A 14741-nucleotide genomic window follows, 5' to 3' on the forward strand; every position below is an offset into this window, starting at 1 on the left:
AATCGACCAATGCCTGAGCTTCATAGCTCTGGTCAGACGGCCACTCAGAGGTTGCTCTGGTTCGGTCCGGTTGCATCACAACACGACGCATCCGGTCCAACAGTAAACAGAGGGGCCGGTGCAATGCCAACCTTGGTGGGGAATGGAAACTTGGAGGGCTCCGTTTTGCAGGGGGTGTGGATGGCTGTCAGCGGAGGGGGCCAAGACTGAGTCATTTCCTGAAAGAAAGAATAAACACGAGGGGGGGGGAATGTGAAAAGTTAGTGGCGAGGTACGAGTAGTGCCACTTTGTTTTTAGTTCCTCCGAATACTTTCTGAAAACACAATTACCTTCAGAATCTCATCGACACAGTTGGCGTCACCAGATCCCTGAAGACAGAAACATCTCGTTTAACACGTTTTCACAATCAACATGAGGGTCAGTGCTGCAGGTAGGAGGAGGACGAGTCTTCTTCAGGCATTTTATTAGACCTACGACTTCATTCAGACCAAGTGTGAGGTCATCGCTTCCAGTTATTACATCACTATAAATATATGCTCCGAACATAAACACCGCTCAGTCAATACATTTTATATATATTTATCTTTTTTTAAATTATATATAAATATATTTTAATTATTATATAAAAATATATATATAAATATCTATAGATATATAAATATCTATAAAAATATCTATAAATAAATAAATATATAAATAAATAATAATTTAAAAAAAGAATATATATATATACACACACACACATGCAATGACTTCTACGATATATTAATCATTTACAGAAAGCGGGAGACGGGCCTCACCTCTACCGGCTGTGAGGGCATCTTGAGTTTGGAGAGCGAGGCCTTGCTGTTGGACTTCATCTCTCCCATGGTGCTGCTGTGCGACTGTCCACTGTAGCTTTCCGCTTGCGAGCTCTTGGGTTCTGCCGTTTCCTGGCCGTCCATAGGCCGCACATACGCTGTGGGCTTCTGCAGCATGGAGCCGGGCTTGGACATGAGAGACGGCGGAAAAGCCTGACTCGAGTGCTGTCCGGTGGGGAAGGAGGTGTGAACCCGTGAGGGAGAGTCCCAGTTGGGCTCCCGGTCTCGTGGGGACTTGGAGCGGTAGCGCTCCTTGCTGTGGTTCTGCTCGGCGGACAAGGAGCTCCGCAAGTGGCTGTTGCCGCCGCCGCCGGAGGAGGAGCTCAGCGAGCCCTTGGCCGGACTCGACGTGTGCGACTTCGAGTGCTCCCCGCTGTGTTTACTCGACTTCTTTTCCCGCACCTCCCCTCCGTGTCTTTGGCTACTGCCGCCGCCGCCGCTCCTCTGACTTACGTGGCCGCCCTGGAGTCCGGAGCGTTTCTGGGACTGGGACGAAGAGCCACCTGCCGCGGGGCCAACGGGAGTCCACTTGCTGCTCTGGCTGCTGCCACCGCTACCGACGCCGCGCTGGTCCCCGCCAAACAGAGGTGGGCCCGATTTCTCCTCGGAGGAAGACGAGCTGTTAGATGGTTTACCGCCAAGCTTAGGAAGTGTGTCACCAATCGGCTCTTTCATCTCGTCGTAATTGCCCAGCATGCTCTGAATACGGCTTGACAGTTTATCTTCCTTGCTGGACTGAAGAGAGAAGCAGAGAAAGGGGGGAGGGAGAGGTGGGGATAGAGGATGGCGTGATGAAGGGAGAAAGAAGACAGAAAATTGGTGGAGAGGAAAATAAGCGAGAGAGAAATGAGGGAAAGCAGAGAGGAGAAGAGGGGCAGAGAAAACAGTCATTATGGGCACAAGTTCAACACTTGGGTTAATTGCTTTGCTTTCCATCAAAATGGAGAGAACATGGATTACTCAAAGAACAACTTCAAAATCACAAAGATGCAAAAATGAGCAGAATTCAAATGCAGATTTACATCGGACGAAAAAAGACAATCTAATTATACCCTGAACCACGCGTCATCAGTTTTACATTTAAAAGACTTTGAGGACACATTTGATCGAACGAAGAGATCCGTCAACCCCCCCGTCCCCCGATCAGTCCACGCCCATCTGTTAACAGAGATAAGTCCGCCCATAATTCCACCACAAAAGGTTAATCAATCACTCGAGAGCCACAGGTTCCAGCCGACCTGCTGGCAATCAGTCCGTGACAGTCTGTGCAGAATATCCAGTTTCACATGAAGCGTTTGGAACCTCCGTTATGTTTGACAGACGCACACACGGGGGGCGAGGAAACACCAGCAGGAAACGGTGACGAGCGCGGACGTAGCATGCACGACCCCCCCCCCCAGCACGGCTCACATGCCGGTGAAGCGGAGCGTCAAAGGACGGATAGAAATGGGGCGTTTTATGATGATTATCCAGAGGAACAGAAACACTGCAGCTTTTTGTGAATGCAAGTACTCAAAACAAGTTTATCACATTAAAATATGTCCATCAACACCTGAATCGTCACAGTTGGTTCATTGACTACGCAGAACACTCCACATTGCATCACACGGCCGTGTCCGTCTACAGAAACGCTCACAAACCTTTTTAGGAACTTTACTTCCATGTTGACCTTTTCGCCTGCAAAAATGACAAACTTAGTTTTTAATCCGTCTGATTTGCCAAATCTTTGTGGTTAAAAATGCCGTAGAAAGAAGAAGAAAAGGCGAACACGAATGATTAGATTTGTTATTTCCTTTTTTAAAGTTTCTGGAGGAGAGTCAGATCTCGGCACGTGTTAAAAAAAAAAAAAAAAGGACGACTTGAATAGAGGTTTTTTTTAAAAGACGATATGCATTTATATACAGTGTGTGTGCCCTATCAAATATAGCAATATTTAACATGAGCGTGCTCCTCACTCTGTGCAGTTAAGAGTGTGAGAGCGCCGCCCCATAAACATGTTACTGCGTTGCTGGTCTGCATCTGGGAGGCCTCCTCGGCTGCAGCTGCGTGCACACATGGCCTTTAATGCTGAACACAGTAAACTTCACTTAGTGGAGCATGACAGAGGGGGGGGGGGGGGGGGGCTTCCATAAGCCGTGAGCAGGAGACACAAAGGGCAATAACGCCAGTGACTTAAACAGTTTGGTTTCCTCTGCACTATCGTTTCTGAAGACAGAAAAACTAAAAATCATGCACGATATTTGCTGCGACCGCCTTTTCGTCGCCTCGTGTGCACAAAGAGGTCACAGACTTTTCCTATTCTTCAAAGTCAGCTTCTTATCTTTCAATGTGTTGCGGTCCAGAAACACACACACACACACACAGGTCACTCATCAGTCACCTCTGGTCCACCTTTCTCCTCCCAACCTGTCAGGACACATTCCTCTCGGCCTCTGTGACGGCCGGCTCCGGAGAGAGTCGCCACTTACCTCCACGCAAATCTGGTTAGTGGCAAAGATTAGAACCAGTTCAGAGGACTCAAATCCTCTTTACGAATTATGCTGGCCGACCAGGAGCAGAGGGCCGGCTGGCCGACATCTATATGCATCTGAGAGCACAGGAGGAAGACACGAGGGGGGGCATGATCTTCTGTTTACCTTCAGCTGCACGACAAAACAGCAGAGACAGGTGTAAATAATTCAAGAGACTCGAGTCAGTCAATAGCTTTAAAATCTGACAGCCGACCGTTATTTAATTCAAGCCGAAAGCATCCCGTTTCTTAATACCCGTGGTTAACGTAACCCGCACAGATCAGCCACTTAAGATTGAAACGTGCGTCCCGAAATCATCTCGATTAAAAAGAGACGGACAGAGCTCGTTCACGAGCACGCGTCATTTCACGAGTTTGCTTCTCGTCCCGTTAAACGCAGGATCCCGAGACCCAACAAAAAGGCCGCCTCAAAATGTGTTCAACAAAACAGGATTTTCTTGAGTTAAAAACTAATCAACTTTTTTCTTTTGCCAGACTGAAGCAATGAAGTCAAACAAAAGTTACATATCACACACACACACACACACACACACACACACACACACACGGCTTCCACCGCCGCCTGAAGCTAAACATTCCTCTCGGCGGTCTGGCTAAGCAGGCAAAAATATATAAAAAAATAAAAGGTGTAGGTGATGACATGAATGTTCCTGTAGGTTTGTTTTCACTTCCTGTCGCGGTTACAAAAACAACAAAAACTCCTCCAAAAACTGACAAATCAATTTCATGTCAAAACTGAAGGGAGAGGTAAACAAACTTACCACTTTGTAGGGTTCAGGGAAGAGAGGTGAATTTGCTGGAAAGGCCTCTCCTCCTCCTCCCTGCTGGATTTCTTGATTTCGCCTTTCTCTTTCTTTCATTCGGAGCACATTCCGGTCCTCACGGTTCATGTTGCTAATAACGCAAACAGAACAACAACAAGTCAACAATAAGAACACGCCGCGGAGGGACTGTAAACACACTCCTTATCTTGTGGTTTAAAAAATAATGTTTTTTTTCAAGGACGGCTGTAAAACGACGAAAGAAACACCTGGCGAGTCTCTGAGTTTCCCTAAAAGCAGCGAGGTGACATAACGCAACGACACGAGACCTTCAGTTCTCTCCGCCGCCGCGACTTCCTTCGGCTCGGAAACGAACGCCGACGACGAGCTCAAGTTTCCGACCGTTGGCCGACTCCGACTTTGGGGTTCGCCAAGAGGAGAGCGACTGGAACAGGACGCTCGTGATGAGCACAGAGATGGAGAACGTAGTCCCTCTCCGGCTCCAGGCAACACGCAGAAGTTCAGATAATCTGCTTGTACTGATAGTCAATGTCCCCCCCCCCCATCTGAAACTGATTACACACCTTTTCAATGTGTGGGAAGAACCATTTGATGGTCGTCCACTCACATAAAACCGTCTTCAAATAGACAGGTTTATGATTTATGAAAGAGCGCCATATACAGGGTTCTGACCAGTGGATTACCAGGACTTTTCCATGACTTTTCCATGACTTTAAACTAATTTTCCATGACCAAACTGAGATCTCGGTATAAACGTGAACAATGTAGAAAATGTTGCGTATTGAGAGCGTACGCCGGCTTATATTTTGAGCGTCTTTCTTTAAAAAGAACATATCAATTATTTCAAACTGTGATAACAAATTTCCATGACTTTTCCAAAACTTTTACGATTTAAGTTTTTTTCCATGACTTTTCCAGGCCTATATAAACATGTATTCTTTTAATCAAACTGTAAATGCAAATTTACATCCATGACTTTTCCAAAACCTTTGGGACTTTTTTTCCAGGCCTGAAAAAAAACATTTTAAAACTCCACGACCTTTCCAGGTTTTCCATAAGTTAAAACTGATCTCCTGGTTTTAGAAACAGATCCAGCAGAAACAGCGTTTCCACTCCTCAGACTGGTTATCAGGAAGCTTATCAGCAAGTCTAAATTGTAATTTCCCAACCGACGCCTTCACAAAGCCTCCGCCTGTTTTACTCCGTCAACAACCCCCACCTGTGAGGCATCGCTCCTCACAGGGCAGCGAGGTAGAATACATCTCCCCCAAAAACCCAAGGCCACCGAACTGCTGGAGACACACCGGCAGCACCGGTTTTATCAGCAGGTGCGTCAAGAAAACGAGAAAAACAAATTTGTTTTGCCGATCCAAACATTCCTCTGTAAAGCTCACACAGCTGAGGGCCGTTTAGACTACGCTGCGTCTCAAACTAAACAAAAAACGCCGTCGAAGATACTTTGCACAACACCGAATGTGCATCGAGTGAACGGACGAGCGGCTCCTTGAGCCAGCAGAACCACATGCGGGTTTATTCTGCTCGACGTTGGTTATTTAAGTAACAACAGCATTTAAATCAGGCGTCAAACTCATTTTCAATGTGGGCCACATCAGCATCATGGCTGCCTCTTTAAGGGCCAGTACTGAAACACTGTATAAACTACTCAAACATAGTGTTAAATATCTATCTTTGCATTTGATTGTTGTTTATTTGAGTGTAGAAATATTCTACGTCAGAAAATGTCTCAATTTTTTTTTTTACATGAATCAGTTTAATTTCAAACCTTCAAAATAAAGCTCTGGATATTTTTCTTCAATTTAAAAAAGAAAGAAAGGTGATTGCGCGTCTTTCAAGTTGTCAGGGGCCACATAAAATGACAATGTCTCTAATATTATAACATAAATCAGTTTAATTGTAAACCTTCAAAATAAAAGCCTGTGATATTTTTCTGCAATTTCTAAAAAGAAAAGGTGATCACGTGTCTTTGAAGCCGTCAGGGGCCACATAAAATGACGTGGCGGGCCTTGTGTTTGACGCCTGTGATTTTAATGGTCTTTCGTGCTATAAACGTAGTCTGTGGTTTGAGAAAAGGTTTCATGACATAACAGTTTCTACATCTCCACTGGATACAAACAAAATGGTTATATGCCATGGGTGCATTGAGTCGAATATCGAGGGTAAATTAGCCCGCCGACCTCAGTTTTGGGCTGAATCTGTTAAATGGTCAAAAGAATCCTTTGTACACAGAGCTCCTGTTCATTCTGCCCAAATAATTAACCCTAACTATTGTTTCTGGGTTACAGAACAGGAAGTTACACCCGGTCACACTGTCGCACTTGAAATCAGACCGGTGGCTCAATCGTCTGCTTTTGGTTTCAACTATATCGTTTGTATTCAGGCGGCTGGAGTTCTACTTTGGTGCCTTTGCAACATGAGAAAAAGTTAATTAAAATAGGGATTATTTTTTGGTCAAATTTAAAAAAGGATAAATATATGTTCTATTTCCTAAAAAGATCACTCCTGTCCTCTTTAGGGTGGAAAAAAAAATATCAGCGTGCCTTTTTAAAAATGTATTATAAATTCACCAAATGGCAAAAAGAACAACTTGATGCGACTATGGCTTCCGCTACCGAGCACAACCCGTTTGGTAAATTGTCCGTAGACCAGCCTAAACGGACAAGTAAACCAAAAACAAGTTCAACAACGGGTTTATGTGACGGATAGAAACAGAACCGAAAGACTTTCTGTAAACACGTACAGATCACAAGTGTCACAAGACATTTATATTATTTAGGAGTTCTCGTTTGGAAGAAACTATAGTGAAGTAAAGCTGAATAACACGATGCGGGGATGAGATTACCGCGTGCCAAGTGTGGCTGAGCATAATGGAGGAACATGTAATCGCTGCACTAAATTAAGCTTTCGCCCAACATGACTGAGCGACGACGTCGGCGTGGCGACGGGGATCTCTCCCGTCGTATCCATCATGCCCCGCAGACCGGTTCACGCTCGCTGCCAAACAGCATTTCACGCTTTTACATCGAGCGTCTACTTGTTTTATTTGAGCCAAGAGTTGGAGGATTTCCCTCCTCTGGTTTCTATCCGGGGGCATCAACAGCGAACAAGAGGACAAGAAGACGCGACAATCTGGCGGTTCGGCGCGCATGTGACCCGTGGATTAATTATATAGTTCAACATTAACCGCCAACATTGTGAAATTAAAGTTTTACCGACTGTTGTTATCCGCGAATATTCAGTAAAGAAATCTGCGCCCAGGACATCTGAATTTATGGTTTTTTTTTTTTTTTTGCGATCAAATGTTTTATTTAGCATAATCACACAGGATGGCGGAACACCAACACATGGTGCCCTTTGAATTTATGGTTTTCTATTCCCCCCGACCTCCGATATCGAGCATGTAAACAACCAATTTGTGCTCAAGAGCGCTGGTAACCGTGGCAACGTACGAAGGTTCGGACGGTCACATCGTGATGCGTTCAGGCTCCGTTCAGTGAAATGAGAATTGGACGACATCCTGACGAGTTTACATGTAAAATTCTTCCAAACAAGAACTCTAAAATGTGGATTTACGTCTTTCATTCACGAGGGAATTGAAAAAAAAATCATGTTTTTTTTAATAGAAGAAGCTTTTCACAATTACATAAATAGAGATGAATTATGACACATTTACAATACCTGAAAACTACTTTTATTTTCTTCCTATCATTTGAATTGGGTGATTTAATGAGGAAAAGAAACCACTATTAATTACCTTCAAAGTAAAAAAGGATCCTATTGATAAGTGTGTATGGTTTGCACTGACCTCAGAGCAGTTTGTGATGGTGGCAAAACAAAAAACTAAATAGTTCGGAGCGTTGTAGACCAGCTAATAAATCAACATCTGACAATACGGATAATCAATGAACAGCCATTAGGAGTCATTGATCTCTAAAAGTTACATTTCTCCTTTTATGCTGATCCAAACCGTGTTTTATGATCCGCTGCACCAGAACTCAACCCAAAGAAAATCCAGCTGCCATTTAACCTGTGGCCTTCTGGGATATGGCACTCATCAAATATCAAGCCCAGTCGGAGAAATACCCAGGGCAGGCAATTAAATACGTATTTGAGGTGTTTTAATAGCAAACCGTAAGAGGCACCAGTCATAAAGGAGCCCTGGTTCTGGCTCAAGGCCCAAAGGCTTCAGCCGAGGCCCAAACCCTCCGGAGCTGATCGGATGCCAGCGTAGTAAAGGTGGGCGATCCCGAGCGTGACTACGCGATGACGGAGCTTTTCCTCTTACACAACACGAGTTTAAAGTCAGATGTATTCATACGAGTGGCCATGTGTGTTCATAGTCATCATTCAACGGTGCGCCAGGCTGAAAAGGTCAAAGTCTGAGTTGAAAAGGCAGGTCAGTCTGAACCTAAATTAATCAGCTTGTTTCTCTCTCACTCGCAGCATAACGTCTACGCAATCCAGAAAATACTTTTTAAAAAGGGGAAGAACTGATGCCCGTCTGAGCACCATGAATTTTAAAAAAAGACTGATTCTGAGAGACCGCCATTTTCGCGAAGAACAACAAAAAACATTTTAGCATCGGCTCGTACGACGTGGTGAGAATGAAGTTACGTGCTTTATTCTTTCCAGACGGCAGGAGAAACGTGTCAAGCGGCCGATAGCCGCGCGTCGCTTACCCTGACTGAGAGGCCATGGCCCCGACCACTGAGACATTGGAAGGAGGAGGGAGGAGGATTCAAAGGATCTCCCAAGGATTCAGAAGTATTGTCGTTATAACTCGTCAGCCTAAATCTCTCCGCCAACCTCCTCCAGTGAAAACAACCTGGACCCCTTCCTTCCTTCCTTCTTTCCTTCTTTCCTTTCTTTTGATTGTGTCTGTGGGCGTCCAGCTGGAAGAGTGCAACTACAGTTTCTTTCACTCGACTCGAAAAGGTACAGTGCATTTCCTTGGAGTGGTGACAAATCTGACTTGGAGAGCCGAGAGGGGAGGGGACTGCTCGTTCGCGGGTGATACCACGTCGGCAAACGGCGGGGGGGGAGGGAGAGGAGGGAATCGCACGGTAGGTGAAACCGAAAGGGGAGCTGCAGCTTTTGTGTTTGTGTGTGTAGTGTTTTGGAGGTTGTGTGGAGAGAACAAGAGGTGAAAAGAGGCTGGGGGGGGGAGTGTGTAAATGTTTAGAGACTAAAGAGAGATTCTGGCATGCGTCCCGTCCACAGGAGGGTGAGACGGTCCAGGAGCCACTTGTGTTAAATGCTAACTGCCATCTTTTAATCACAGTAAATTGAGCATTGGGGGTTTATGTAAAGGAGGCACTCAGAGGGCAGAGCAGGGAAGAGGAGTCTGTAAAGACTGCTGGAAACATCGTTATGCATCTCGAAAGAAAGATGGGTCGGCCCAATTAGACATATTGGAATTAGATCAAAGAATAGAGAGAGGGGGGGAGTCTAACAGCAGTTTAATACACATTCAAACTCAAGAGTAAAACACAAAGGCAGGATTAACACTGGAGAGATAAACAAGCTTGGTTGAGGACAGACTTTATCAAACAGCCAGGAAGACATTTCACAGGGAGAAAGAAGACTTCTTTTTTTTAAAGGGAGCAGCGAGAGGGGAACAGAACCTCACCTCTCTCCGAGAATGGAACGATCCACCTCGTCCCATAAAAGGAGATGTTATTTTACACCACAGGGCCTCTCCTCCGCGTGATGTCACTGCCCTCGGAGAAGGCCCGGCCAATCGGGGCCCGTCTTCCCGTCAACAAGCTCCCTCCCTCCCCCACTGGGCCAGAGCACAGGGCAAAGCACCCTCGCGGGCCCTTAAAGGGACAGCGCGTGGTTTCCGGCACCGGGTTGTAACAAACGGGAGACATTTTCGTCAGCTCGACATGATGACATCCTGATAAATGTGTTATCACATGCCGCTGGGATGTTTTTAAAACTAGGACACAAACATCAGGCCAATTTACTTGTTGAGTCTCTGCAGGTTTCACACACACACACAAATGCAGAGACACACACACAAATGCAGAGACACACACACAGACTCACACACACACAAATGCAGAGACACAAACAAATGCAGAGACACACACACACATGCAGAGAGACACACACACACAGACTCTCACACACACACAAATGCAGAGACACACACACACACACAAATGTAGAGACACACACACACACAAATGCAGACACACACAAATGTAGAGACACACACACACACACACAAATGCAGACACACACAAATGCAGACACACAGAGACTCTCACACACACAAATGCAGAGACACACACACACACAAATGCAGAGACACACACAAAAATGTAGAGACACACACACAAATGCAGAGACACACACACACACAAATGCAGAGACACACACAAATGCAGACACACACACACAAATGTAGAGACACACACACAAATGCAGACACACACAAATGCAGAGACACACACACACAAATGCAGACACACACACAGACTCACACACACACAAATGTAGAGACACACACACACACACATGCAGAGAGACACACACACAGACTCACACACACAAATGCAGAGACACACACACACACACACAAATGCAGAGACACACACACACAAATGCAGACACACACAAATGCAGAGACACACACACAGACTCACACACACACAAATGTAGAGACACACACACACATGCAGAGAGACACACACACACAGACACAGACTCACACAAATGCAGAGACACACACACAAATGCAGAGACACACACACAAATGCAGAGACACACACACACAGACTCACACAAATGCAGAGACACACAAATGCAGAGACACACACACACAGACTCACACAAATGCAGAGACACACACACACACAAATGCAGAGACACACACACAAATGCAGAGACACACACACACACAAATGCAGAGACACACACACAAATGCAGAGACACACACACACAAATGCAGAGACGCACACACACAAATGCAGAGACACACACACAGTATTTCTCCCGTCCTCTTGGGGAAGACGTGCAGCAGCTGCTGAAAGCTTCTCACGTAATCCTGTCCAGACGTCCGATCGGTACATGAGAGACATCCACTCGGCAGACGCTTCCAAAAGTTCAGATTTATCGTCAAATATCTTTCAAAATGTGCATGAAAGTAAAATCCTGGAAAATTGTGATTCTGTTTTTCCAATATTATAAGTTCAGTTGTGTAAATATACATCAGTCCTGGAAGAAGGGGTGTCTTCCTCTTCTTCCCAGCCTGAGATTCCCCCTTGACCAAATAAAAACAATGTCAAAGAGACTCGCCAAAGCCCCCGCCACCCTTTAACCCCTTCTAAAAAAGCCCATGTGTAGTATTAACATTATTTTAAGTCTTCCACGTTCTATATTCTCATCTTCCTTGCTATAATGTACTCAAATAATATCTAAAATTCCCCAAGACATCCTTTTGTTTTCACTGATTCCACGTTAGGGAACGGGCGTGAATTACTTTTTTTGGGGATAATTTTATAACTTTTATGACGCGCGATTTAATTACCGCGTCACTTCAGGGATTACGTCAAAAATCTCATCAAAGACGTCAACGGAAACGTGACAATTGCACCGCGCCAAGAATCGCCCCGCGCCATCATCACGTCTCTGTATCTTTTTAAAGTAAATAATAGTGGAAATCACATTTCCTTCTGTTTTTAAGTTCATGCAGCGCTCAGTTATTTTCAGCATATCAATTATTTGTGCCGTTTATCTGTATAAATAGAAGCGGGCCATTACCCGCGGTTGATTTAATCTATAAACAAATGTCACGCCGAAAAATAACTGAGCACCTAAAATGTGAAGTGATACCACGAAACTAAACGTAGTGCAAAAAATACTGACGCCACAAATGGGCCCAATTTTCATAATTTGTGTGTACATTTTGTCATTAATGTTGATAAAAGCACCCCCCCCCTCTCTCTCTAAAACTGTCATCTGTCATTAACAGATTGCCTCATTCATTCAAACTGTTTACAAAGAGGTTTTTTTACGCATCAACAACAAGTTCCCACTCCCGTGTACAGATGGACATTCAGAGCCCCCCGTGGTGCTTTTGAAGCTAACCTGCTGACAGCGGCATTCCAGAGGGAGCCTCCATTCAAACGCTGCAAACCGGCTTCATATAAACATCAGAAAACATCCCCAAAAAACAAATATCTGGGAACACAACGACTTTAAAATCAGCACCGTTATGACATCATCCCTCTCCTCGGGAAGCACCAGCAGGCTGCGGACAGCAGGGAGCGAGCGCCAAGACGTTTCCACACACATGGGGTAATTAATTTGCCTTATTGTCTGTCTTCCTTTTAAAGTTAGGAGTCTTTAGCTGATGATATTTGAGGGATTCGGTGTAGGTCTTGTATTCAGATTCATTTTCGTTCCCGCTTCAGTAAAAAGCCATTCCATATGTCCACGTGGCCTCCGATTAGTTTTAATCAACACATCAAAACGAGACCCGGTCCTGATTGGCATGTCCCCTAACAGGCTTTATCCTTTTCATTCAGGCAGGTTGGAGGCATCTGAACTGGAATGCCTCCACAGCGGGCGGCTTAGTGGGAGTCGGTGGGAGCCGGGAGCGTTGACCAATAAGAGCCCTCTCTGCAGTTCAACAAATAATTAATAATAGATTAATTCAGGAGCATTTTTTTATATATTTAACATCCAGCAAAGCTCTTAACTCAGGACTATTATTAACAATGAACACGACACTCGGATGATAAGATCCAAATGTGCACAATGAGCTTCGAGGCCGGCGACGCCTCCGAGCCAAGATCATAAAATCAAACTGAGAAAAATATACTGGAGGAGCAGCTTTCCCAAGCTTTCAGGCCCACACCAAATATGTACTAGCTTGTTGTCCCCCCCCCCCCCCAATTCATATTCATTTCCATCACTAAAGTGTGCTCGTCTTGCCTCGTGACCCATCGTGATGCTCCGTGGTTAAGTAAATAGCACAGAGTAGAAAGTTCATATGGATTTTGAAATTTAAAAAAGACATCCGACGAGCTCAGTTAGAAAACGCTGCGGGTTGCAGTTTTTCCACAGAGAGCACGTCGCTCTGGGCGCCGTTTGTGAAACGTGACGCACAACCCTCCACGACGGTGGAAACCTTGGAAGCTGCGTCATCGAAGCTCCTCGACGCTCAAAACCAAGACAGTCAAGAGGCGTACGCATCGTGTGCTGGACCCTCTTCACCCATTCATGAACTAGAACGGGCACTCGGTAGAGCGCATACCTTCGCATATCACAAGATTGGGCATTGAATTATGAACATGTTGGCATTAGTTGCCAATTGGATAGAAATTGACCGCGCTATGTTAAAAAGAAGATTTTGACCTTTTCATGACCTTGACCTTTGACCCGATCAATCCCAACATGTAATCAAATGGTCCCCAGATAATACACAATCATCCCACCAAATTTCATGCGATTCGGTTTAATACTTTTTGAATTATGCGAATAACACTTACACATAAATAAATAAATACACGGAGATCAAAACATAACCTTCCGCATTTTCAATGCGAAGGTAATTACAGGAAGTAAGCACGCTCAGACCAAACTCCCTGAGCCTTTAAACAACAGAGATCATTTAAATGGGATTAAACATGATAAATCACATATAGGATATCTCTAAAGAAGCTTTTAGGCGCGATGCAACAACGGTCTGGATTTTGTTCCTCACTTTTCTTCTTGATTAAACGGCAGTACGAATCAACTGTATGAAAAAAGCTTTTGTTTGCGCGTGTTTAATATATATATATATATAACAAAGTTTATTTTCAATACATGAGTGTAAATATGATTTGAGAGATGTACATAAACTCACGGTACAAAAGGCTAAAAAAGGGATTAAAAGAAGATGTATTTCTGTTGTCGGAGTCCAATTATGGAATAATGTTGAAATGGATGTAAGAATGGTTTCACTAACTTTTGGTTTTCAAGGGAATTATTTATAAAACAATTCTTGAGTTATAAATGTAATTAAAACGGATTTATATGGAAGATGTATGTGGTAGTATATATAAATATATTTTGTTTTTTATTTTGTTTGTTGTTTTCTTCTTTATTTTATATTAATTTTCTGATTTATTTTGATTTCAATTTAGGATAGGAATTTATAAGCATTTTTTGCTTCTACCTTTACCTTTTCAGTCTTTCTCTTTTGTTTATTATATAGAATAATATTGTTTTGTATTTGATTTGATTGACTGAATAAAATACACAAACAAACAAACAATATACTTTGGATGCGTCGCTCACACATGCAACGCCAAGAAGCCCCCGCCTCGGTCAAACAGACCAACCCTGAACTTTAATCATCTTCTTTTAGCCTGAAACTAGAAATGTCTGCCTGACGCCAACATGAAACACCCTGATATTTAAAGCTCCATTACTCGTCCCGTTGAATGGGAAAGCTTCAAGCACCTATGTGAAATATGACCATCAATATTTTGGCTCATGGGGATGAGGGGTCGTCCGGTTCGATCCCCGCACTTGTTGAAGTGCCCTTGAG

At 44.2% G+C, this 14741-nt stretch overlaps 1 protein-coding gene across 10 annotated transcripts in view; it reads right to left on the minus strand.

Moving 5' to 3' along the window:
* Nucleotides 1-14741, minus strand: part of aff4 (AF4/FMR2 family, member 4) — a 32642-nt gene that overhangs the window by 13893 nt on the left and 4008 nt on the right. For 2 of the 10 annotated variants that reach the window (XM_056442892.1, XM_056442842.1), the window contains exons 1-5: nt 8871-8971; nt 4153-4285; nt 802-1596; nt 331-369; nt 132-218 (exon numbers count right to left, since the gene is read on the minus strand). In XM_056442892.1, coding sequence (XP_056298867.1) covers nt 132-218; nt 331-369; nt 802-1596; nt 4153-4285; nt 8871-8887 — 1071 coding nt within the window. In that variant the 5' untranslated portion in view covers nt 8888-8971. Of the gene's footprint in view, nt 1-131; nt 219-330; nt 370-801; nt 1597-2501; nt 2539-3329; nt 3449-4152; nt 4286-8870; nt 9218-14741 lie in introns of those variants that run through there. The other 8 variants (XM_056442874.1, XM_056442851.1, XM_056442882.1 and 5 more) reach the window with 8 other exon arrangements.

This window comes from Pseudoliparis swirei, chromosome 3 (genome assembly GCF_029220125.1).
Source record: "Pseudoliparis swirei isolate HS2019 ecotype Mariana Trench chromosome 3, NWPU_hadal_v1, whole genome shotgun sequence".
Classification (NCBI taxonomy): Eukaryota; Metazoa; Chordata; class Actinopteri; order Perciformes; family Liparidae; genus Pseudoliparis; species Pseudoliparis swirei.